At 46.5% G+C, this 25,189-nt stretch overlaps 2 protein-coding genes across 2 annotated transcripts in view; one reads left to right on the top strand and one right to left on the bottom strand.

The window, feature by feature from the left end:
- TANC2 (tetratricopeptide repeat, ankyrin repeat and coiled-coil containing 2) overlaps nt 1-9,532 on the top strand; it is a 380,809-nt gene extending 371,277 nt beyond the window's left edge. The window contains exons 23-25 of the mRNA XM_006897797.1: nt 3,324-3,470; nt 5,842-5,942; nt 7,561-9,532. Coding sequence (XP_006897859.1) covers nt 3,324-3,470; nt 5,842-5,942; nt 7,561-9,532 — 2,220 coding nt within the window. The remainder of the gene's footprint in view (nt 1-3,323; nt 3,471-5,841; nt 5,943-7,560) is intronic.
- Nucleotides 9,533-20,004: 10,472 nt separating this feature from the next.
- LOC102852717 (cytochrome b561-like) lies at nt 20,005-22,540 on the bottom strand. The gene is made up of 5 exons (XM_006897796.1): nt 22,336-22,540; nt 21,406-21,504; nt 21,059-21,162; nt 20,433-20,590; nt 20,005-20,197 (listed from the first exon to the last, which is right to left on the bottom strand). The coding sequence occupies exons 1-5, from the start codon at nt 22,538-22,540 to the stop codon at nt 20,005-20,007; spliced, it is 759 nt and encodes a 252-aa protein (XP_006897858.1).
- Between the last annotated feature and the right edge of the window lie 2,649 nt (nt 22,541-25,189).

Here is a 25,189-nt window from a genome sequence, read left to right as displayed (position 1 = left end):
ACAGTTTGCATCTCTCAGTGTATAATGGGTACATATGCTGGGAATCTTGGAATTTAAGAGAACAAGCATACCCTACACATGCCTGCAGCTGAGAAATCTAAGGACCTAATTTCAAATGGTCATTAATAGGCATTGTTGACATAGATTTTATATAGAATCTGCTAACTGAGATCTGAAAACTCATGGGACAAATAAAAGTAATGTCATACAGATATTTTCCATTTATCAGAACGAGCTCTTGATCCTGCTTTTAATATATACATAAATTCAAAAGTTGATTTATAGTAATAATAATTTATTGGCATCCCTGTATAAGGTAATGGAAGCAAATAGAAATTTTAAGATTTGCCTGAGGTCCACTCACTAAATGAGAACAACCCACGTGCAAAAAAAATGTTTGGAGTCTTTTTGTACTCACAGTTCAAACTGAAGACTCCATTCCATAATACAAACTCAGGGGCTATAGAAAGTATATTTGGGATTCACTAAGTAAGAGAAAACAGTACATAGGGGCACAGGGCCATGAACATCTCTCTGAAAGGGCCAGAAAGGAGTAAGAATAGCACAGCCCCTCACCGCCTGAGAGAAGAAACAGATAAAGAGCCCCGTGGTGCCTGTAGAGCCCCACCAGCAGCAAGAAGGTCGTTTATTTGTTGTTGACTCACAATTGTGGTACTGAGAATGGAGTTTATTAGTGAAAGAAATTAGAAATTGGGGGAGGCAAAAAATATGTCCTACTACAAGTCTAGGTTTTAGCCCAAGTTCCATGGCACAATACCTCAGTTAGTCTAGGCTGTGGTTTCAGTTCATCAGTCAAATCCAAATCATTCAGCAAGGTTTGCCTCAGAGCAGTTATAAGTAAGCTTCTCCTTCAAACATCCATCAAGAACAGACAAACCTTTAACTGTGGCCAGCACAAATGCAAGAAACCTCAGGTCACACTTTGCCACAGTTTCTCCATAGCAGTTCCACAGTCTGTTCACCACCAGGGTCTCACTCTTGTCAGGGTCTTGCCAATACAAGCCTTGCTAACCTCAAGTCATGCTGCTCAGTGGAGAAAGCACTCTTTCTCTTATCCTAGTCTCACAGCTTTTGATGATTTGCAAGACCATGTGTCTGCAGTTAAGACAGTTGGAGACCAGAGGGGGCTAACTGTAATGGTGAAAAAAAGACAAGTTTTAGGCTAACACCACAAGGATTCTCCCTGTCATACTAATCTGTTTAGTCAAAACCAACTTATAGCTGACCCTCCATTGGGTTTCCAAGGCTGTGAATCACATGAAGGATTGTCCATCTTACTCGTGCAGAGCTGTTGGTGGATTCAGACCACTAGAGAGGCTCAGCCTTTGGGTTGGCAGTACAACTCCTTACAGACTAGGCCAAGAGAGCTCCCTCCCTGTAAAAATCTTTTTGTGATCTTAAGATTAAATGGAGCTCCTAAAGGTGAATACAAATCCAAACCAGCATCTTATCCCCAGACCTAAAAGATGAAGACATTATTATTAAGCATATTGCTTCCCTGTGTTACAGGAATGTACAAAATTCCTAAGGCCAGGGTTCTATTTCCCAACTATGCTTTGAGAGATACAGAAATTTGGGGCTCTTAGTCTTTCAGGAAGCTCGAGCTTGACCCAGCTACTTGTCCCACAGGACATCAAAGAAGAACTTCATCACTCTAGTTGCCAGTGCTGTTCTGGATTTCAGAATGGCTTTGCTTTCAATAATCTAAGCCCTGGTTATTAACATAATTGCTATTATAAGACAGAGAGTTCTATCTCCTAATGAAAATAGAAGACTGTTCCTACCAAGAATTCTACTTTGGAAGACTCCGAATCTCTCTCTAGTGAAAAAAGTGCTGAGGGAAAATTAAAAGACCAGAATCCTAATGGAATTACAGCAATTCAAATTTAATCAAACATACAGATCAGCTAAAGGAATAGGGCCGGGAGCTCTGGCAGCATAGTTCATAGAGAATTGTGCACAAACCCAAAGGCAGCACCCATCTTATGGTTCAAAACCGCCTCAGGAGAAAGATGAGCAGTCTCTTCCTGTGAGATTTCTAGCCTCAGAAACCCAGGGAAGGGTCAGCCATGAGTCAGTTCTGAGTTGATGGCAATGAGTTTGAGTTGGGTTTGTTGTTTTGTTTTGTTTTTTCGCATATGCTCTTTATTCGTCTTAGGGCCTCTGTTGATGAGCTGTGAAATCTTGAGTCAGTTACACAGCCTTGCTAAGCCTTAGCTTGTGCATATCAGGTTGCCAGTTTGGCCGTAGGTGTTGCTGCTACACATGTAGCTTGAGCAGGAGGGGCTTCCTACATTCTTTTGTTGTCTTTTCAGTCTGAATTGGGTATCTTTAAGGAGACGTTTTCTGTATATTTCTAGATGTAGGTTATAGATTTCTAGATGCAAAGACTTTAAAAAGTGCAAAGTCCCAATGGTTGTTTTCTAAATTAGTCATGATTTTCTTCCTCTTGGAAAATTCCTACTACAAAATCAAATAGAATCACAAATTCCAAACTTCACTTTCTCTACTATCTCCTCAAACTAAGCATGTTCCAAAAATGAGGGAAACTTACACTGTTTTATCACATAATATTAGAGAAGTAGCAGCTAGATGCTAGATGATTCTAGGCTCTCAGGAGCTCAGCTTTTCCCTTTTTGAGCATTAAAGGGAATAACCTTTTCTGGAGGGCTGACAAGATGTAGCACCAGAAAAGAAATTTCTCCAAATAAGCCAGAAATTAAGAAAGTCATAACATTAAAGCGCTTCGAACTAGGAAATTAGTTATGTCCCAGGGATATCAGTTCCAAAATAGTCCCTTTGAAAACAGCAAGGTCGATCCTTTTATAAACCAGTTAGGAAGCTGAGGCCCAGAGCCTCTCATTAGCCAAGACTTTGTTTTTCTGGTTTAGATCTTGGGTATCCTTTCCAGCATTACCTTTGCTGCCAAGTGAATTTCCGACAAAAAATGTTGGGCCCTTCTCTTATTGTCAGGGCCAGAGTTAATCCCTACACTGGGAGCCCTGGCAGTGCAGGGGCTGCTAACCAGAAGGTCAGTGGTTCAGATTCACTAGCCATTCCACAGGAGAAAGATGTGACAGTCTGCTTCCATAAACAGCCTTGAAAACACTAGGGAGCAGTCTTGCTCTTCCTTCTAGGGTCCTTGTGAGTCAGAATCAATGCAACAGAGCTGGTTTAGTTATTTGGTTTTTAATGCATAGTGATGACTGTTGAGGAGAGAAAGGGAGTGGGGACTGAACTTCCTCCGCTGCTCAGCAGACCAATGGCATGTGTGTGTTTTGCCATCTTGTTACCCTCTTTAGAAAGGTAAAGTAAAGGAAGCTGCCCAGCGCTACCAGTACGCTCTGAAGAAATTCCCCAGAGAAGGGTTTGGTGAGGACTTGAAAACCTTCCGGGAATTAAAGGTGTCTCTCCTCCTCAACCTCTCTCGATGTCGCAGGAAAATGAACGTAAGTCCCCTTCATCTTACCTCTGTTCTGCAGTCCTGGAAGCTGCCAGTTTACGTCACTCTCTGACTTTCACCAGGTCCCTGAAATCCTTCACAATCCTATTTGGAACTTGGTTGTCCTTCACAGAGCACTGACATTTGCAATTTTAAAGAAATCAAGTCTAAGTACAGTCTAATTTAAAATTATTTTGAAAAGCTAATACTGGTATACTTCATAGTTTTCTGTATTTTCATAACTATCATTGAAAATTGCACCAATTCTGCAAGTCAGTTTTTTTAGGCTTTGAGAAATGTGAGAGTAACGGTCACAATTTCAGCTTCGAGTAAATAAACATTTTAATCATCCCCTTCCTTTCTAGCAAATTCCTTAGTCATTTAAGGAAGGGCTAGAAAGAAGACTTAGGATCATGGACTTCAGGGCTTGTACATCTTTCCTTATCTCTTTATTCCAGCATGCTAAGTCCCTTCTTTTCTCAAAAGGAACCTTAGAACTCTTCCCAGTCCTTTATTATCTCTCAGGTGGTTCTTTGTCCTTCATGTCTGCCTTGTAAACAGTCTCTGAAGCCCTCAGTCACTGTTTCCTTAATGTATAGACCCTGCACTCAAGATCCAGAGAACAGCCAAGATTGTCTTAGGAATCTCTGATGCCTGAAGGCTCACAGTTCCTCAGGAGATAGAAGTGATCCAAACCAAACAAAAATGTTGGTCATTAAATAACTCAGCTATACAGAAGCAAGATTTGAGCCTCAATCACAAGATAATCCATCCAAAAAAAAGGATTTGTGTATATGATCTCATCATATTATCTATTTAAAACATGGCAACAAAAAGAGCCCTGATAGACACTTGACTAGCGAAGAAGTCACTGTCTTGGCCCTAAGAGGCCAGAGTTTTCTGGGGTTCTTGAAGTAGAAAGAGAAGCTTGGGAGAAAGCAGTGTGGCTCTAATGCAGTATGGCTTCTCCTTTGGAATGGAAGAAACCATGCAAGGGTATCATGTGACACTAGTGAGAATGGGACGAGATCAGAGGCTGCCATCAGCTTGATGGCTGGTTAGCTTTTCTCCCTAACAAATAATCTACTTCTTAAAAATGCCTCCGTTATTCCCAGAATTAATGACTCCCAAAAGAAAAGGTAAGAGACTAAGAATGAGAGAGTATAGAGCTAGAAGACGATCCGTAGGAAGGTAGAATACTTTCTCTCTAACTCCACATTTATTCAAAACCAGGTGAGAATTCCTTCACATGGACCAAAATGGCACTTCACATCAGAAGTTTGGCAATATCTGCAAAAAATTGCTCATAATTTTTTTTAAAAAAAATTTTTTTTTAATTATCTATGCCCCAGGGCTTTATTCTGCCTAAGACCTTGAGTTCTGCCTTAGGAATCTAAATGAAAGCAAAGTCTACTGCGCTGTATCATAACTCTGATATTAAAAGAAAAGTTTAACTTAATATTTAAGGGCCTTTTAAAGTCATAACCTCTGCTTAGTCAGTTTGGTTTACCCAATCATTTTTCGCAGAAATTTTGAGAGTAAGAACAGAGAGCTCTGAGACTCTGTATTCTTCCAAAGAATCCTTGTAATCAAGAAACAGGCCAGACCCCATCACAATCAGGTCCTCACCTGCTCCTCTTCTTATTAAGGAACCCCGTATTTGTAGGAAAAGGCCAAAGAAACTTCTGTGAAATAGAGAGGAACTACAATTTATTGGGTATCCAGTACATACCAAAGAGCTTTATATACTTTATGTCACTTAACTTGACCTCAGTTAAGTGAAATAGGTATGAATGACAAAGAAACATGCTCTGAGACGTTATTAGATAGGCAAAGATTTGAACCCATCTATGTAATATCTCCATTCCTAGTCTCTACTGTTGATGCAGTTTCTCTTTACGTAGAGCCCATCCTTCCAAATTTCAGTTGATGTGTTTTCAGTTGAACATTAGAAAGCCCACATGTAAGCAGATGCAACATAATAATGTGAAGGAATCATGAAGTGAAATGTGTATATGTAGCTAATACACGGATGTGCAATGAGCCCACGTTTCCAGCTTCAAGAGCTTTCTTGTGAAGGCTTACCATTTAGCTTCTGAACTAGAAAGAACTCGGTTAGAAAACAGAAAGAGGGACAAAGATCTTCACATTTTCAGCCAAGTAATTTTCCCTTGAGTGATCACAGGGCCACACACAGCAAGGGCAGAAGAAACATTCAGTCTGTGGGCCACGTGGATAAAGCCATGTCAGGCATGGAAGAATTCCCAGGTGTTCCGTCCATAAGTGTCAAAGAAATGTTCTATTATTTGTTTTATTCCCAAGCTGTCTATTTTTCATATCTCTTGAATGACTCATTTGCACACCTATTGTAATGACAGGATTTTGGAATGGCGGAGGAATTTGCTACTAAGGCCCTGGAGCTGAAACCGAAATCTTATGAAGCTTACTATGCAAGAGCAAGGGCAAAACGCAGCAGCAGGTGAGGAGAGAGAGAGAGAGGGTGAAAAGCAAGAGATCTCTTCTCTAAGACGATGGCCAAGGCTAAGTAGGCCACCCTGGGACAGATGCTCCCCAGTTATCTCTGTTGCTGAGGACTCTTCGAGCCACACCTTGGGGATGGCCCATAGAACGTAGTGCTCAGCTTGAAATGGGTAAATCCTCTGGATTGTGCACACCTGTAGCATTTTCCATTGGGAGAAAAATGTATTTTCATTGTTGGAGAATGACATCTCCTTCCAAGAAGCCTCGGCTATACCCCAATCACCCCAAAGCAGATACCGTAAGGGACACCATTTAAGCAAAACATCTTGCCACTCCTTTTAGAGGAAACAATGGAATGGGTCACCACATCACAAGCTCCTTTTCCGTAGTCATCTGGGGAGTCCCTGGTTGTTTCGTTTTTATTTTCTGAGGCTTTTCTCAAGTCTGGTAGCATCAAACCTTCTTCACCCTGCCTCACCAGCATGGTAAGCATGTTCACGTGTACACACACACACCCCCTCACTCATACACTCATACATACACACACAAAGAAGGTCCTTGCTGCCAGGATTGAGAGAGCCCCAGAGAAACACCATTCTTCACATCCATCTGCTGAAGTTTGGACACTGGAAAGGAAAGGCTCTAAAAAGACCTAGAATCTATAGTCAGTGATCCTGGGACCCAGAATCACCACTTGTAATTAATTGTGGATAATTTGCCACTTGTCCTTAATCCCTCTTGCCCAGTGCCCCAGCCTTCTCCTGCATGGAAAAGAATTGTATCAGGCTAACAGCTAAAACCAGGGAGGATCTGGTCCTGAAACTCAAACCCAAGTGGAATCTAATGGTGATGGTGGCAGTGATGTAAGGCTCAGCTAGGTGGGGTAACACATTTATTGTAGAAGCTTGATTATCAGATGTTCTTCCCTTCTGAATTGTTCCTGTTCCATAAGGCTAGTTGCCCCTTTTCTTAGTAATATGTATATAGAAGATAGAAATGTCAATGATAGTTTAGTTCTTCATTTGTAAAGTAGAATCTCTTTGGGTCTGCTCATCTCCAGATCTGAGTTACTTTGTTAGTAAGCCTAACGTCTGTTCAGCTTTGATGCAGCAGAATGGAGAAGCAGAAGTGCTGTGGGGGTTGAGGGCAGAATAGAGCACAGACAGGGTTTTTGCCTAGGATGGAACAGGTCTGAAATTTGGAGCCAAAATATTGAGACTATAAAGAAAAATTTCTGCTGGATCAGCTCATGTTTAAATATTGTAGTAACTGTTTTATTCCTAAGCTATTTGACAGTGACCCTGTAAATGACAACCCCACCTGACCCCTGTATTATCTGGTATATGTTTGGGCACTAAGGGAATCTTCCTGAAGGGCCTGGCTGGACTGTACAATGGGGATATTTCTCCATTGATCCCAGAGAGGCCAGAAGGAAGATGGAGGCTGGATGGGCTGAGAATCATTCTGGACTCTGACGGCCTCCCTATCTCCTTCCTTACAAATCAAACTATATCAACCCCCCTGTTAACCACAGATGCCTCCACAGTTCTGAAATCATGACCATGCTGGTTTATTCCAAATAACCCCAGTTGCTATGTTTGCATTTTGTCAAGCAGACAGTTTGCAGCAGCCTTAGAGGACCTGAACGAGGCCATCAAGCTGTGTCCAAACAACCGTGAGATCCAGAGACTTCTGTTGAGAGTGGAGGAAGAGTGTAGACAGATGCAGCAGCAGCAGCAGCAGCCACCGCCGCCACCGCCACCTCAGCAACAGCCTCAGCAGCAGTTACCAGAAGAAACAGAACCTGAACCGCAGCATGAAGACCTGTATGCTGTACAAGATCTGTTTGAGGAAGAGTACCTGGAACAGGATGTTGAAAATGTTTCCATTGGCCTCCAGACCGAGGCTCGGCCCAGTCAGGGGCTCCCAATAATCCAGAGCCCCCCCTCCTCTCCAGCCCATCGGGAGTCCACCTACATCTCAAGCTCACCTCTTGGCTCACATCAGGTTTTTGACTTCCGGTCTAATAGTTCTGTAGGTTCTCCCACTAGACAGAGCTATCAGTCCACCTCACCTGCTCTTTCTCCAACTCACCAGAACTCTCATTACAGGCCTAGTCCACCACATACATCCCCAGCTCATCAGAGTGGATCCTATCGTTTTAGCCCCCCTCCTGTAGGAGGGCAGGGCAAAGAGTACCCAAGCCCTCCTCCTTCTCCTCTCCGGAGAGGCCCTCAGTATCGAGCCAGTCCTCCAGCTGAAAGTATGAGTGTCTATAGGTCCCAGTCTGGTTCACCCGTGCGCTATCAGCAAGAAACAAACGTTAGTCAGCTTCCTGGCAGACCAAAATCTCCACTATCTAAAATGGCCCAGCGACCCTACCAGATGCCTCAGCTTCCTGTTGCAGTTCCCCAGCAAGGGCTCAGGCTACAGCCTGCCAAGGCCCAGATTGTACGAAGCAACCAGCCCAGCTCGGCAGTTCATTCAAGCACTGTCATCCCCACGGGAGCCTATGGCCAAGTTGCCCATTCAATGGCTGGTAAATACCAGTCTTCACAAGGAGACATGGGAGTAAGTCAGAGCCGATTAGTCTATCAGGGGTCAATTGGGGGAATTGTGGGTGATGGGAGACCTGTGCAGCATGTCCAGGCCAGTCTGAGTGCAGGTGCTATCTGTCAGCATGGAGGGTTGACCAAAGAAGATCTTCCCCAGCGACCTTCCTCAGCATATCGAGGTGGCATGAGATACAGCCAGACACCACAGATTGGCCGTAGCCAGTCAGCATCCTATTACCCAGTCTGTCACTCAAAACTAGATCTGGAACGTTCCTCTAGCCAACTAGGTTCACCTGATGTGTCACATTTAATCAGAAGACCTATTAGTGTCAACCCTAATGAAATCAAGCCCCACCCGCCAACTCCCAGGCCACTGCTTCACTCCCAAAGTGTAGGCCTCCGCTTCTCTCCATCTAGCAATAGTATCTCATCCACCTCCAACCTAACGCCTACCTTCCGGCCTTCTTCTTCTATCCAGCAAATGGAGATCCCACTAAAACCGGCTTATGATAGGTCATGTGACGAGCTGTCACCGGTATCTCCCACTCAGGGAGGTTACCCGAGTGAGCCCACGCGATCCAGGACCACACCATTTATGGGGATCATAGATAAGACAGCCCGGACTCAACAGTACCCCCACCTTCACCAGCAGAATCGGACCTGGGCAGTGTCGTCAGTGGATACCGTTATCAGTCCCACATCTCCAGGCAACCTGCCTCAGCCTGAGTCCTTCAGTCCACCGTCATCCATCAGCAACATTGCCTTTTATAACAAAACCAACAATGCACAGAATGGCCATTTGCTGGAGGACGATTATTACAGTCCCCATGGGATGCTGGCTAACGGGTCCCGGGGAGACCTCTTGGAGAGAGTCAGCCAGGCCTCCTCGTACCCTGACGTGAAGGTAGCTCGGACCCTCCCTGTGGCTCAGGCATACCAGGACAACCTATACAGGCAGTTGTCCCGGGACTCTCGACAAGGGCAGACATCTCCTATCAAACCAAAGAGACCATTTGTGGAGTCTAATGTCTAAAAGACATTTGTTGGGGTGAGATCCATATGTTTTCACTGCACATTTTCAGGCTTGGTTTCCACATTCAAAGTAGTTCTCTGGCTTAATTTCTCATGTAGTTTCTGTGTGGTGTTCAGAGGTGGCAGCCCACATGCTGAAATCCTTTGCATGCAGCCGACTGGGAAGCTGGCCTCCAGGGAGCCAGGACTTCAGTTTCTCCTGTCTGTGCCCCAGCCACATGCTCTCTTCAGATGCCAACGAAGAGATTTCCGTTCAGTGTGCTTTAACCCAGGGAGATCAGACACACTGGTCAGCTTTTTCCAGGAGACAATCGCTTTCACTGATGTTCTTGTTGTGTAAATGTCTTTCTCCTTTTTAGGAAAAAAAAGGAAGATGTTGTTTGTTTTCTTCTAGGAACTTTGGAGTGTGATGCCCCTTTGCCTTTGCATTCTTATCCAATGTTATCCAAATAGCCCGCCCTCATGCATTCTTAGACCAGTGGTTTTCGCCCAACCGCCAGCTCCCCCAGCCATCAGGTCCAGAAGAGTCTTGCTAGTCTTCATGAAGGGATTAAAGGATAGAGGAGAGCGGAGATGAGTCTGTTAAATCAGATGGGGAAAAAATCCTAATTGTTTAAAATGTCACTCCATTGATTATCCAAAAGTCATTTATTTCAGAGCCATTTAGCAGACAGCCAGCTCTTTCAGTATTTAACTCAGCCAAGGAAATTGGATGACAATAGTATATTTTTAAAAAATTCACTGAGAATTACTCTTTAGGTTTTCAGTCAATAATCGACCACTGCAAATCACTGATTTTCACAGGATGGAAGGTCCAAAAACATCAAACCCACTGCTCTCTACTCATTGTGACCTTACAGAGTAGAGTAGAACTGCCCCCTTGGGTTTTTCAAGGCTCTAAATCTTTACAGAAAAAAAACTACTTCCTCTTTCTCCCATGGAGTGACAAATAAGTCTGAACTATCAACCTTTCAGTTAGCTCAAATGCTTAACCTACTGTACCACTAGGGTAAATAAATATATAGGAAGAAAAAGAAAATTTGGTCCAGATTCTCAGTGAACAGCTGTAGGAAACTGTTATCTGAGAAGAATCTGCTTTTTAGATCCTGAAGCATCATTGAGCATTATATTCCACCAAATAAAGGAAATTCTTCCCAAAGGTTGGCTGGTAGAATAAGTTTATTAGTTGGATCTTCACCTAGAGCCAGACTTTGTTCTTCTAGTCCTCTTTTTTTTTTTTAAAAAAAAAAAAAACAACCCAATAACACAAAACAACAACCAAACCCTTAATGATATAATGAAGAACTTGATTCTTTGGGAAGCAAATTGGATTCTCTTGGAACTATATGACTGACTCCATAGTTTCCACCCATTGAATTCCATTCCAAATGTTGTCTAAATCCATTAGCAATCCATAGTTTCACTGTTACTACAAGAATTCCTTCTCCTCATCCCTTGGAGCATTTGTGTTAGGTGGGGTTGAGAGAGAGTGAGAGAGAGAGTGTGTGTCTGTGTGTGTGAGAGTGAATTGAAAACCAGACCCAGCAAAAAGTGTTTCAGGCTGAAGAAAGACAACCTTTAGTCCCATTTTTGAGCCCTGAGTAGGAGCACATGAGATAGATGAGCTTTCTGGTCCAGTCGTTCTGCGTACTCTCTCCATCTTGTGATCATTTGCTAACCTGACCTTGGACTAACTGAGGACTCCATCAGAGACTAACAGGGACACTAAAAGCCATGCCTTACAAGGCCTGGTGGTAGGATGTGCACGCCACCCTTAGGACTAAACAACCTAGCCAAACAAACGCAATAGAAGAAAACTACTCTCTGGTTAGGAATCATTCTGTTCTGGGTACTAAAGGGCTACAAGGACAGCTTTCTGAATAAACATCCAGACCCGTTTGCAATAGTAAGTGCCCCCTGAAAGAGTGCTAAGACATACACAACATGAAGCTGAAATCAGGAGCATTTCTACTTTAGATTCTGCTAATTACATGGATCCCACTGCACCCAAGCACGGAACAGGACTTGTCTCTGTACTGCCCATAAATAGCTGTGATGAGTCAGAATCCAGACTCTTCTCGCTCACGCTGATGTTTATGGACTCCTAGTCAGCTTGACCCCGTGGGTGGGCATCAGTGTTAGCCTTCTCCCTCCCTCGTCCCGTCTTTCTCTGCCCCTCCCTCTCTCTGAAGGTGAACCATACAGCTGTAGCATCTTCCTCCAGCTCAGACCCAGCGGCCTTTCAGCTCTCCTTTTGACCAGGACTCAGCCCTCTTGATTCATCTTAGACCTGTGCTCACTGAGGGGCCACTATATTCTCAAGAAATGCTCAAGGTCTCTCTCAGAAAAGTATACCTGCTTCCTTGGAACACCACACATGCCACGTGCATTCACCTGTCTAGATAGATGAGCAGGTTCTGCAGTTTTTCAAAGTAAATACTCTGCCACTTCTCCCCGGGCTTCTCTTTACATTTTTCAGAACATACATGAAACTTACGGTCTGTGCCCTATTTGGGCAAAACACTTAAAATGTTAGTGTCAAAATGCAATTCTTTTTTTAGCCATTGTTGGGGGAGTGAATATCACTACTGGGCGCCAGTTGTTTTTGAACATAAAATACCAGCTGGAGCCTTATTTGGCCAGGAAACAAATTTTTCCTGTAAGCAGTCCGTCTGTGCCGTGTTTTGCTACTTCACTGCCATTGGATGATCTCAGTACTACTGTATTTTAAAGATACCCTCTCCCCTAAGAATATTTGGTAATTCAAAACCTGGCTTCAGGTCAGAGGAATTTTTTCAGTTGAAACTGGTAGGTTCCATTCACCCAATTTACATCGCCCTGAGCTGGAGACAGTGGTGACAAACTTCAGCTTCCATGTGTCCCAGTGTGTGTATGTGTGTGCAGTTTCCCCAGAATTCTTGCACTAATGGATTTCCATCACATCATGGTCTATAAATGGGTGCACTTTACTGTTTGAATTTATAACTCTGAAAAATATTGGATATTTATGTGTGAGTAATGTCTTCATTAGAAAATAGCAAAACTACTCTTGTCTTTTAGTGTATTTTTTGAGAACAAGAAGAAAGGGGAAAAGAAAGGAAATCAAGCAGTGGATCACAACATTTATAGCACAAGAAATAACTGTTGTATATAAGCATCAAAAAGATTCAGAATTTTTAAATACAAAAAAAAATATTTGCAGTGGTTTTAAAGTGCTTTTCCAGCAATTTTCTTAGGGACTCCTGAGACATGGTTACTTTATTTACTGGATCAGTAAGGCACACAATTAACAATTAAAATCAATGTTTATTTACAAAGTAAAGGGGAAACCTGTGTAACATGAAAACTTGGCATGGACAAAATGGAGACCATTTTGTATCTGCTGTTGTATCTCACCCGGGTTGCAGGCGTGCACTATTAAAAAGTCCCAAGTTAATAGAGCACAAACCCTTGTCCTTCCTCACCTACATGCCCTCCCTTTTTCAATGTGTTAAACTCGATGGCTCAGGAAAATTCCACTAATTAGAATTATGTACAGTACCCCAGGTCGTCGTCCAGATATCCAAGTTGCTATGTAGTTAAGCCTGGATTATTAAAAACACTTTTCCTAAATTATTGTAAACAGAACAGCTTAGAGAAAGGTCTTCTCAGTCCTTATATTGTATAGTAGTTTATGAACCCCTTCTCTAAATATTGGTATTTTTATATTTCAGATATGTACCCAATAGAAAAAGCAATCAGTATCTAATTTAGTATCCTTAACATGTTTTTCCTTAAAACTTAGTCATATACAGCAGGACATGTGGATGTCACCTGTGCTTCACCAAACTTTCTCACTAGGTGTCGCTGTGGCTCTGCACCAGGCTTCTCTGGTAGCAAAGAATGGCAGCATCTCTGAGGTTTCAACTCCTCAGGCAGCAAGCAGGCTGACCCATAGGCACAAAGGGTTCTGGAAGAAGGCCTAGAAGGGTTTTTCCGTTCTCTGTGCCATACAAGTGGCAAGAAAAGCTCTTTTACCACCACCTGCTTTGGACCTTGAGCTAGACAGAGGCTGGGAGGAAGTCAAATAGTCCCTTGCTCTGGTAGATAAATGGGTATATAGAGGATCTCTTTCTTTTCTGTCAACACGCTTCGGATCTCTTTCTTTTCTGTCAACACGCTTCCTCTCAGCTCTTTTCAGCCTCCAGCTCTAAAATTCTGAAGTGTCACAGTTGGGTGGTTTGATTCACAGATAGTTATTTTTCTACTGCAGAAATACCTTAGACAAAAACTTAATCTTTGCCACCAAGTGGAACAGGTGCCCCTTGTGGGCAGAATGTGCCCACCCACCCCAGTGCCCAGACCCCTGTGGAGGCGTTCAGTGCTCAGCAGCCTCGTCTGCCCTGCCTGTCTGTTGGTGGGCTGCCCATTTCTCAAGAGTCACCTGCACAGGCAGCCCGCTGCCATGCGCACGCCGAGGACCGTGCTGCCCTGCTACATGCCCACAGAGGTGGGCTCGTTCTCTTCATCTAGGAATTCCACACCATCTACCATGACAGACAACACTGAACAAAGGGCTTAGGGGTAAGAGCTACCTACAAAGACGTGTCATGGAAACCTTCACCATGCAATGCCTTGAACTCTGCTCTGGCTGCTCCCAAGAAAAAGGTGGCTGGCTGGGGGCCTGGACACAAGCACAATGGGGCTGGTGGAGCCACTGTGCAGTGCTACTTGAATAATCACTGGGTTTTCATCAACTCCTTTTCTAACAGACCACTCAAGGGCTGAAGTGTTGGTAACCTTCATTTCGGTGTCCAATGCCTCACAGCAGCTGAACCACCCCGAGATGCTTGTGGCCACATGCTGACCACAGTCAGAGCTTTGAAAGTCAGTACCAAATGAATGCATAATTGGACACCAAAAAGCAAGCGTTACTTTCATGTTTCCTCACCCACATCTTAACATTTCTTCCTGCTGACTCTGATACCCACACTAAGCTGAGCTGTCAGGTTTTAGCTGAGTGCAAATAGATGCAGGCCAGTGTCACTTGTGTTTCAGATAGACCCACTCTGTGTAAAGAAATAGCCTAACCGCTTTGTTTTTGTAGCACTTGCTGGCCAGATTTTTCTTTTGCTAATCACTAACAAAGTCTGGTTTGGGGACTTGGGCGCTTCAGTCCCCAAGACCAGGTGGAAAGTCAATTCTGGAAAATTAAGTACTTGAATGTACCTGCCTTACTGTGCACCAACTTAGTGGGGGCGGGGGCGGGAAGCCAGCTCCAGATCTCCACTTTATCCACAAGTTATTTTGGAAATCCTGTAAATTACAGTTCCTGTTGTGTTTGGTTTGGGTTGTTTTGGTTTTCTTTGGCTGATTCCTGCTGAGTGGGGCCAGTTCCTCATCGGGCTCAGGGCAGGTGCCATTCTCAGGCATGGCCTCCTTTCCATTCGAGCACAGCATCTTTGTCTCTGTTCTGTCTCCTCCAAACCAAGATGATTTTAATTAGTACAGACATGTACAGTCTACAATTAAAGAGTGATTTGTATTAATATGATTTTGATTCTAACTTCTCTTTGCTGTCCTTTCAAGACACTTGCTGGAAAAAGCTTTAATGCACTTAGTTTTCCTTTAGGTTTTCTATAACTCAGATGTAAAGGACTTTCTCTGTACAGTATATTATCCAATGCATGTTTGTTCTCTATCCTGATATATTGAACACCACACAGTTGTGAACTCGTGCAGTGGGGATGTCCCACGCCCAGCAGAGGCCTCTGCCCCTTGTGTATAAGGAAAGACATTTTCCTTTGCTGTACTTGCTTGAACAGTTTTATTGTCTGTACATGTGAGCTGTGTGAGATAGATGTGAAAAGTTTAAATGAATGCATTTTCCTGCCCCATGTATACAGATCGTCATCTGTACAATGAACTGTATGTATGAAAGCAAATGTACTTATTTATAAATGGTGACCACTTGGAAACATGCAGCCATTGTGGTTCTTTTCTGCTCAGTAGCACCACCTCTCCAGGAGGCTGGATCCTAGATCACCCTCCAGAGAGGCCTGACATGTTGTGGAAGCCGCCTCCCAGAGAAGTTCAAGTTAAGGCCAGCTTCTAAATATGTCCTACTGGACATCCAGAGCCATCCTCTGATGCATTTATTCACTGAGGACATCATGTAGCCCTCGGAATTAGACACCAAGATAGGCAGGTGGTGTGCTGTGGACAAGATGGTTCAAAGGGCCTATCAGCAAGGCCCAAGGAGCTCGCTGACAAAAGGAGACTTTTTCTTCGGTAGGCCTTTCTTCTCCAGCCGTAAGGAAGCTTTGAGCTCTTCTCGTTTCATCTTAATCACCCCCAATCCGGCTACCTTACCAAAACCCAAGACTGAAGTGAGGAGACAGTCTTAGCTATAGATCCAAAGGCTAACTTGGTCAGAAATGCCCGCTGCTTCCAGTGGCTTTATTTTTTCCTTCAGAATCTGGCAAGGATTTTCATCTTCCCCATAGAGAAGACTACAGGTTTCCTGAGACTGCTGGAGACTCGGTAACTTCCAGTGGCCGGCACTGAGCCCTTCAGCCTTTCCTGCCCACGGCAGCCTTTGTCTACTTCAGGGACAAGCAAGGAAAGAGACCACTTCCTCTAGATATCAGATTGTGCTAAACATTCCTGCTCTGTAATTATAGCCATTTCCCTGAACAACTGGAGCTGGGCACACAGGAAGCCCTCAGGCCATGACCAGTCATCCCAGCCTGGATACCAGGAGTGCTTCAAAGCGAAGTTGGAGGACTCTGGCAGGGACTGCCTGCTCAGCCCCTTCATCAAAACTGAACGAGTAAGAAATTAGCAGAAACCCTGTCGTGTCCTGGAAGGATGCCTGGAATATTCCGAGACAAGAGAAAGGTAACGATTCCAAAAGATAATTCTCAAGGAAATGAACCTGAATAAACCCACTCAGAGTAGACACAAAACAAACTCAGGAGAGGTCTTTCTTTTTTCTTTTTTTTTTTTTAGGAGAGGTCTTTCTTGATTCTCCAAAATACCAACCCATACACTCACTTGGTCTGCATTCCTCCTGGTTTAGATGTGCCACCGCACATGCGTGCCCACAGGGACCGGGGGAGGCAAAAACTGATGAGGTTGGGCAATCTCATCTTCCAGCTTTAAAAACAAGAGACTTGGCCATGCTGTTGTACCATCCCCAGGAATCTGATTGCCAGGGAGTCTCCAGTGGGTTTTCAGAGGCTGTAAATCACACAGGAGCATCTTACTCATCTGTCCCCCTCTGAGCAGTTAGTGAATTTGAACCACCTGCATTTAGATTGGCAGCTCAACTACTCACCCACTAGGCCACCAGAAACCCATTTCCAGGAAGAGGAGAGAGCATTCCTAGGTGTCTGTATGACCCTGTAATGAAGGAAGACCCACCCAGAGCTGTGCTCAGAAGCCCATTTGCCTGAGACACCTGTTGTGTTCCGTTAGCTTTACATAAGGAGAAAGGGGTCACACTCCTAACGGGAGCCTTCAGGGAGGAGCTGAATATTCACAAACAGCTGAAGAAGGTAGCCCAGGAGATTTTCAGGCTATCCTATAAATCCTGAAGTGAGATGACTTTAAGAGTCAAGAGCCTTCTGCCCAGGCTTGACGTTTATCAGGTTATGTACTATGAAGTCCACAGAGCAGCACCGATGTGGGAGACTGCAGGCCTCAAACACAGCAGTCACCAGATTCAACAGAGTTCAGACTAAACAGATGTTGTTGTGTGCTGGGAGTCAGAACTGACTCATAACTGACTGACCCTCCAGCGAGTTTCCAGAGGAGACTGCCTGTCCTCCCTTGGAGCAGTTGGTAGTTTCGGACTTTGTGTCTTTGGGATTACAGTGCAATTTCTTACCACTAGGCCATGAGAACTCCCTAAACAAATGTTAGGAACTAAATATTCATGTTACATGTAACAAAAAGAGTTCTTTACAAGAGGATTTGCTGTAGAACTCAGAGTAAGCTCCCTAGTAAGTTTTTAAGTTGTTTTCAGCAGAGTTTCAAACTGCTATTTCCCAGCTTAGAAATGGCTAATGAGACCAAATTTGTAAAATGTATATGTACCAGAATGATGAACAGGGGAAATACAACTTGACACCAGCTGAAAACTTCATCTCCCTCTTTGTAAAACAAAGGCAGCACACACACTGCATAGCAACCAAATCTCTTGACCAGCAGAGTTAAAAACCACAGTACCAGGATCAAAGATGGCAGCCAGTTATGCCACTTTCAATGTGTATTGCTCACCACAGTCTTGGCAATAATCCCGTCTCCTGAATCAGGAAATCCTGAAAAAGTTCACTACGCCTCTTCTAAGACTCCCATTCCAGTTCACCCACATTTTACAAATTCAAATTTGTTCCAACTACACAGTGCCAGCCATGCCTCAGCCAGCTCCAGCTCATTGAAAGGCCTTGGTCTTTGGTAACAGTGGTCTCAGGAACACAGTACAAAATGTGCACCTAAATTTACTAAAAGCAAAGCTCTCGTCTGAGCTGTAAGACTTGATCTTAAATGCCATCACAGCCTGTTCTAAAAGCTTCGCTCCTCTTACTAAGGAACAAAGACCTATTTTAAAAGGAAAAGCATCAATTGAATATAGAGGGAAATGTATTGCCAGGGACCTTATCAGGCTCTTGCAGCTCCACCCTCCAAGCCATTCTCTGGGCTGAGAAAAGGGTTTCTCTTAACTACATGGAAGAGCTGCCTCCCGGACAGAGACTGAACAAGCAAGGCCATTTCAGCCTCCGCACCATGATAAACATCATTAATCACTTTACCTTCAGTGCCCAGCCCGCAGCTATTTCTTTCCTCACAGCCGTCAAAGTAACTCATCTGACTCTGCTAAGAGCACTGGCTCCTTTTATTGCCACAGTAAATGAAGATAATAGGCAGGAGGTTTGCTGCAGACATTTATTGAATTATCTGTTACACAAAAACACACTGTACTTCACAGAAGATTGGCCACAGGCAACATAAGTCAGGACAGATCTGACTTTGCCGGGGAGCTGGGGGGGGGGGGGCCTTCTTTTGGCTCTGTATTCTCCAGCACGCAATCTAGAAAACCAGACCAGTTCACAACTTTCATTGCAAACCTAAGGCTCCATTTAAGTGGCATTCTGGCAAGGGAAATGCATGATTGTAATAACTTTGGCAGTTTGTCCAAGGTGGGGATTTTCCACATGTAAACATCAAGTGTGCCAGGTGAGTGAAGAACTGATGGAGCCCTTGCTGGGGCGAGGGCCACAATCTATGCCATCACCCAAGGCAGGCCACAGAGGGCAGAGTACACATGGCACCCAGGCAGAGACACTGCCCAAGCAGGACCCGAAGGAAAGGCCGGTGACTGAAAATCCCGCCATCAGCGGACGGAGACTAGCCCACTTGTATAAGGCAGCATTTGGGTTTGAAAAAGGCAACCACTAAAAGAGAACAGTAGTCAAATTCAGGACTTTTATGAATTTCTTCATTTAAGTAAACTGCCTGAGACTCTGTCGTGCTCCTCAAAAACCAATGAGGAAAACAAGGAGAGCCACTGCCAAGTCTGAAGAGCACACTCTCGGCTCTAATCATGCTGTTTCCAGCCCAAAGCCAAACAGTGACTCAGCTAAGTCCATGGGCCAGCGTGTCCAGACACCACCCAGCAACCACCCAATTACCTTCCTCCAAGGACCCACACCAGGAAGAGGAAGAGGCTTCTCTCCCAACAGAAGCAAGAATCTCCCCAACAATGGCAGGTTCGCAGGGGTGTTTCTTTTTTTTTAAAAAAAAAAAACAAAACTGCCTTGTCAAAGCTGAGCCTGCACAAGCAAAAACCTTTAAGTGAAAATCCAGGCCCAGGTTGAGGGGAGCTGTGAGGTCAGCAGGGAGCAGGCCAGCCGTGCAGGGACCATCATAGAAATGGGAAGGATCCAGGCTTGCTGCTGGGCCTTGACTTCGTAGGGGGCAGTCCCTCCCCTCTCCTGAGGAGCCCTACTCTCAACAACATATTTTACACATAGCATCACTCCCTTCTACAGCCAAAGGATAAGCCATACACAGCACGTGCTGTTCAGGTGAGCGGGGCTCCTGTTGTGAATTCAGGCCTGTCCCTGAGGCCCTCAGGTACCCCCACACCCTTCTTCTCTGCTCAGGGAGGCCCACAGCCCCACTGCTTTGAGGTGGAGACTTCAGCTGTCTCCTTATCAGGAACTTCCTACTCAAACCCATCCAACACCTCTCTTGAATGAATGACAAGCGCATAGGCATGGACTACTAGGACTAGTCTAAAGCAAAATGGCAGAGAGAGGACAAGCGCAAAATCCAAGAAATTTGTTTAAAATACAGCTGCACCCCACCCCCCGCAGCCACTGCAGGAGCACCCCACCAAGGAGCCGCGAATCCTGAAGACAGCCTGCATGGGGAGTGGGCATAAAGAAGCATGATAAACCCAGAGAGGCGACGACAGGCCACACACAGTCACTGGGAGCTGGGACTGTCTCCCTCAGTCAGCGTCTTGAAGTCCATTGAGAGAGCTTGTTCTTCAGCCTGGGGTGGCCGCTTCCACTCAGGGCGAGTCAAGATGTAGACCACGACCATGCCAAAGCAGGCCAGCAGCAGGCCCAGCACGTTGGCCAGGACACCTTCCGGCTCGAATGTGCTGTACTTGGTCCTGCAGGGTTGAGATGTAGGAGGAAAGCCACCCAAGTAGAACACAGTTAGGCAAATGCCATTCACGCACCGGGCCAGGAAGATGCCCCGGTGGTCCACCACCAGCTCCCCTCCACCCTCAACCTTGACAGGAAAATGAATGTTGCTTGAACACTACAAAAGGCTGGCTCAGAAAGCAGGGCCCCATCTTCGTGAGGGACTGGGGGACTCACTTTCTTGTGTCATGGGGAACTCACCCAAGTTTAAACAGCAGCGCCTCCTTCAGGCCAAGCAGGGCCGTGCTCACGGAAAAGAGAAAGATAGTGGCACCAAAGAAGATATGCTGTGGGCGGTAGCGGCTTCGCAGAGTAAAGGAAACTCCAGGGAACAGGAAGAAGCTGAAGCCCACGAGCCACTAGGAGAGGAGAGGAGGGGAGGTGCTGGGGGGCCGAGCAAGGCTGGCCACCTACCTGGCTGGCCACCAGCTGGCCAACCAGGAGGCCGTTTGTAAGTGAATACTGCCAGCTCCTCCTCCATCTACTTGATTTCTTCCATCTTCAGAGCATGTGCAGGGGAAGCACTGTGCACTCAGGGAAAGGGTTCTGGCCCCCAGATGCTAGAGGCCTTAGCTTTGCCCATCATATGCACGTGCTCAGTCACATGGACTGAGCCAGCCAGCAGGCCAGCCACCTGGAATCTAAGACATCCTTTGCTAGAAGAGCTGACTTATTTCACAATCTGAAGACAGCATCCTTCTATCCATACTAAAGCCAATGTTGCATCTTCGGGACTCTGGAAAATGGGCTCTAGTATTTTCTCCTTCACACTATCTCTGTCAAGCCCTTTTTGGGGTGCAGGGACCTGAGGGGCTGAAAGGACACACCTGCACAAAGTAAAGGACAAAGACGACGATCCCACACCAGCTGTGCAGGCTGTACAGGTCAGCATAGTCCTTCTTCCGGTGGTAGTCAAACACGGCCACCAAGCCTGGAGCAAAGAGGACAGGTGACGTGAGGACAGGGCTGGACATGGGAAAGGGAGGGGGGAGATGACCCCAGGGAAGCCCGGCTGGTTGGAACTTCTGGGCTTCAGTCCCAATCCTATTGCCACCACCACTGAGTGTCACTGCCTAGGATGGCTAGAAGGGGTGGGGGGGGCCCCAGAACAGCGGAGTCACGTAGCGCATCTACTTGTCGGGCAAGATGAGGGAAGGCCTTGCCGAGAACTCACCCACCAGCGCGATGATAAAGGCCAGGACGTGGAGCAGCCCGTGCAGCACTTTGGTTGTGCGTTTGGCCTCATTCCTGAAGACGCGGTACACTAGCAGGGCTTATGAGAGGACGACGGTGAACACAGCTGTGCTCAGGCCTCTCTGCCACAGCAGCAGGGAGGCCCCCGTGGCCAGGGGTGAGGCCCTAGTGAGGCCTGGCAAGGGATCCCAAGCCCGGGAATCCCAGCCAATCCCCAGTGCCGCTCCCAGCCCCATTCACCCACAGCACTGCGTGGTCCCTCTAAGAACCCACCCAAACTGACCATCTGGCCTGGTCACAGCGAGATGCCCCATTTCTAAGTTCACCTTCCGGCTATGTTGATCCCCACAACAGTCCAGACTGAAGCCTGGTGAGCAGCTGAGGGGCAGGGCCAGCGTGCACAGGGTCCTCTTAGGATTTTGCTTCTAAGGGGTGACTGTGACCAAGGCGACATCCAGGGGAAATGGGCCAACCATATAGAGGTTTTAGTTCAGCAGGCAGGATGGCGGCCTCACACCCTGTCTCAGGGAGGTGCTGCGGCTCAGCCGAGCTCAGTATCCCTCCACACTCAAGCACACCTTTCTCCAAGCACAAACCACCCCCGAGGAAGGCAGCCCGGTGCCCAGCCAGCACAACCCGCCTGCCCTGGGCCACACACAGCCTTTGCACTCCTCGTTAAAGCCAGAATACAAGTGCTGGGACAAATTGGAAAGGACTGCCAGCTGCCAGCCTCAGGGCCAGTCTGGGCTCTCAGTGTCCCCAGGCTCAGCCTAGCTTCCATCTCTGCATTTTCTAGAGTCTTAGGTTTGTCTAAGTAGAGGGGACCACAAGGAGAAGGATCTCTGCAAGCCCCGTTCCCAGGGACACCGGGGCCAGCTCTACTCTCAGGAACACCCCATAGGGGACTTACCATCAGCTTGCAGGAAGACCAGGCCGATGATCATGCAGAGGGGGTGCACATTGAACTGCAAGGTGCTCTCCCAGGCGATGCCCCCTCGGTACAGGCCGAGCCAGGCACCCGTCATGGCCACCAAGGTCAGACCCAGCAGCTGGGAGAAGGCCACGTAGTAAGGCAGTGCCCTGGGGGTGGTGGCTGCGCCGGCTCCACTCTCCATGCTGAAATGCCTGTTGAGGACAAAGCAGAGTTCAGGGGGAGCCCACAGCCTCCTAATGCCGCCACTCCCACTGCACCCGTCAACTCCCGGACAGGGATCCCGTATCCCAGTCCACGGAGCAGAATGGCCCAGTGCCCGGAGACAGACCCTGTCCCCGACTGGAGTGCGAGGGGCTTCCCATACACTCTCAGCTCCAACAGCTGGCACCATCCTCTACCCCACCCACGAGACTCTGGCTTTTCTCAGGCAAGACGTACAGGAGAACAAATTCCTTGTAGGTGCAGGATGGGTGAGAGTAGAGCTCCCACTTCCCCCAGAGCCCTTCTGACTACCTATTGCCCTAACAGAGGCAAGGTGTCAGCCTTGCCGTCTGGTCCTGGCTTCAGTTGTCATCACCCCAGCCCGCACACACTGGCAGACGCCACCCAGCTTACCCATGAGCATGCCGGCAGGGGCAGCGTCCGGAGCCCTAGTCCCTTCTGAACCCCTCTGCCAGTTCAGGTTAAAAGTGCACACCTCTAAGGCAAGGTTTCCAAACTGAAGGCATGAAAAATGCAGCCCTGAGGACACTCCCAGACTGAGTTCACAGCGTTTCCATTCACTCTACAGTCCTGTCATGAAAGCCAGGCTGTCTGTCCATTGTACAGATGAGCAAATGGAAGCTTGAGGCCTGAGAAAGCCTTGTCCAAGTGGCCACACAGTGAGCCCATGAGACACTGATGTCAGCTCCTCACCCTGAACTGCCTGGTCCTCTGAGTTCTGGCCAGCCCTCCCCCATGACACCTTCGGGTGTCCCCAGTCCAGATCCATCTTCACAGCCCTTACAATCCCACCCGACAGTAACAGGACAGTCATCAGGCAGTGGGAGGATGAAGGGGAAAGGAGGAAGGGACAATACAAACAGGCCTGGCCTCCTCTAGCTTTGCCCACCCGGAGGACCCCAAGCCCACCTCCCTGTGCCTACTGCTCCCCCCTCCCAGCCACTCTGCCACATTAACTCGGGCAGCCATCTCCCATCTCAGCCTTGCTGGCTGTTGCTAAGGAAACACTGGAGCTTGTCCCTTGTCAGCAGAAAGCGAGCAGGGCCGGAGCTGAGACACTGGCCTCAGAGAGTCAGCCTTGCCCCCACCATTTCCTTTGTTGTTAAGGGAATCTTTTTTTCCCCTCCCTTTTCTTTTTGTTCTAATTTCAGTGACAGTTTACAAAGCAAACTGGTTTTCCATGTAACCCTTCACACCCTGTTGTCACTGTGACTTTAATTCAAATGCCTATAGTAATCATGGCTGTCTTTAATCTCTGTCTCTTCACAGCTGGAACTCCCACCACTGGAAAAAAAAAGGGTTTTAACACATGCCCCCTGTGGTAAAATGCAGATCAGCAAAAAAGAAAGGAAGATTACAAGTGGTAATGTTTAGATTTATATCCTTGCTTTATTTTTTTTCTTGGAAACATATATCCTTTTAGAGATACAGGATCAAGTTTCTAACCTGCTTTGCTTGGGTTTGTTTTGGTTTACATTTAATGGTATACTCTCCAGAGCTTGTTCATCAATGAATGTATATCCACCTCATCATTCTAATAACTAAATGGCTCTGCAGTGCATGGCTGTTCTCTATTTTAACCAGTCCCCTAATCCCCTACGAGCCATCCATTTAGCCTCCCACTATACACACACACACACACACACCCACGTGCTGTCTTTGCACACTTGTCTAATTAAAGCCTCACTGAAGAAATAGGCCCCTGGGGCAGGGCACGTTCTTTTTTCAGGACTTTGACACATCTGCTAAGTCAGTCATGTACCAAATACCCGATCACACCCCTAGGGCAGGCTGGTCCACGCCAGAGCCTTCCTTTCTGAAACTAAGCCTGTGCTTATCTGTCACCTCCACAAACCCACACCCAAAATACACTGCTGGCGAGTGGATGTCCACCCTTGGATACCCTCCATCCACTCTCTGCAGGAGCACTGTGTCTCATCTTTCTCCTGCAGAATGGCCAGATTTGAACCACTGACCATTTGGCTAGCAGCCTGACATGATGCATGACCAAGCCAAGTGATGGTTAAATTTAGTGCCACATCTGTCCACTCCCTCAAATGCAAACCCCATTCAGTCTTCACTATACACTACACATTTCTACCTGGACAGCCCACAAGCACTTGAAATTCACATATTCAAGGTCAAGCTCACCTGCTTGCAGGCAACCAGCAGGCTGCCCTCCCTCCACCCTGGCACTGCCTCATTCAGGACACAGTCGCAGCTGGGTGACCCCACCCTGGGTCTCTTGCCATCATTCTCTTCTCCCCATCCTCACCGATGGATGGATCCTATGGAGGGACACAGAGCTTCCCTCCATCACAGGATGTCACAGACACATCCTAATGGGTCCTTCTACCCCCATCTACCCAACACCTACCATACCAGGAACATTCCCCGTTCCCAAAGGCTTGACCCACTGCAATGGAAATGACATCTCCTTCCTGGGACCCTCATCAACTTTCCACTGCAGTCTCACCACTCAGAGGACTCTCCACTCCCTGAAGACCAGCTTTGTTATTCCCTCCACTCATCCTCCCCCATAACCAGGACTGAAGTGGGGGCACTCACCTCCTCACCATGTCCCCAGTGCACAGCCACTTCCTCTGGT

The sequence above is a fragment of the Elephantulus edwardii genome, unplaced genomic scaffold (assembly GCF_000299155.1).
Source record: "Elephantulus edwardii isolate Elephantulus edwardi_28Jun2011 unplaced genomic scaffold, EleEdw1.0 scaffold00216, whole genome shotgun sequence".
NCBI classification, from domain to species: Eukaryota; Metazoa; Chordata; class Mammalia; order Macroscelidea; family Macroscelididae; genus Elephantulus; species Elephantulus edwardii.
Note: the sequence above shows the minus strand (reverse complement) of the source record. Positions and strands in the feature narration are given on the sequence as shown.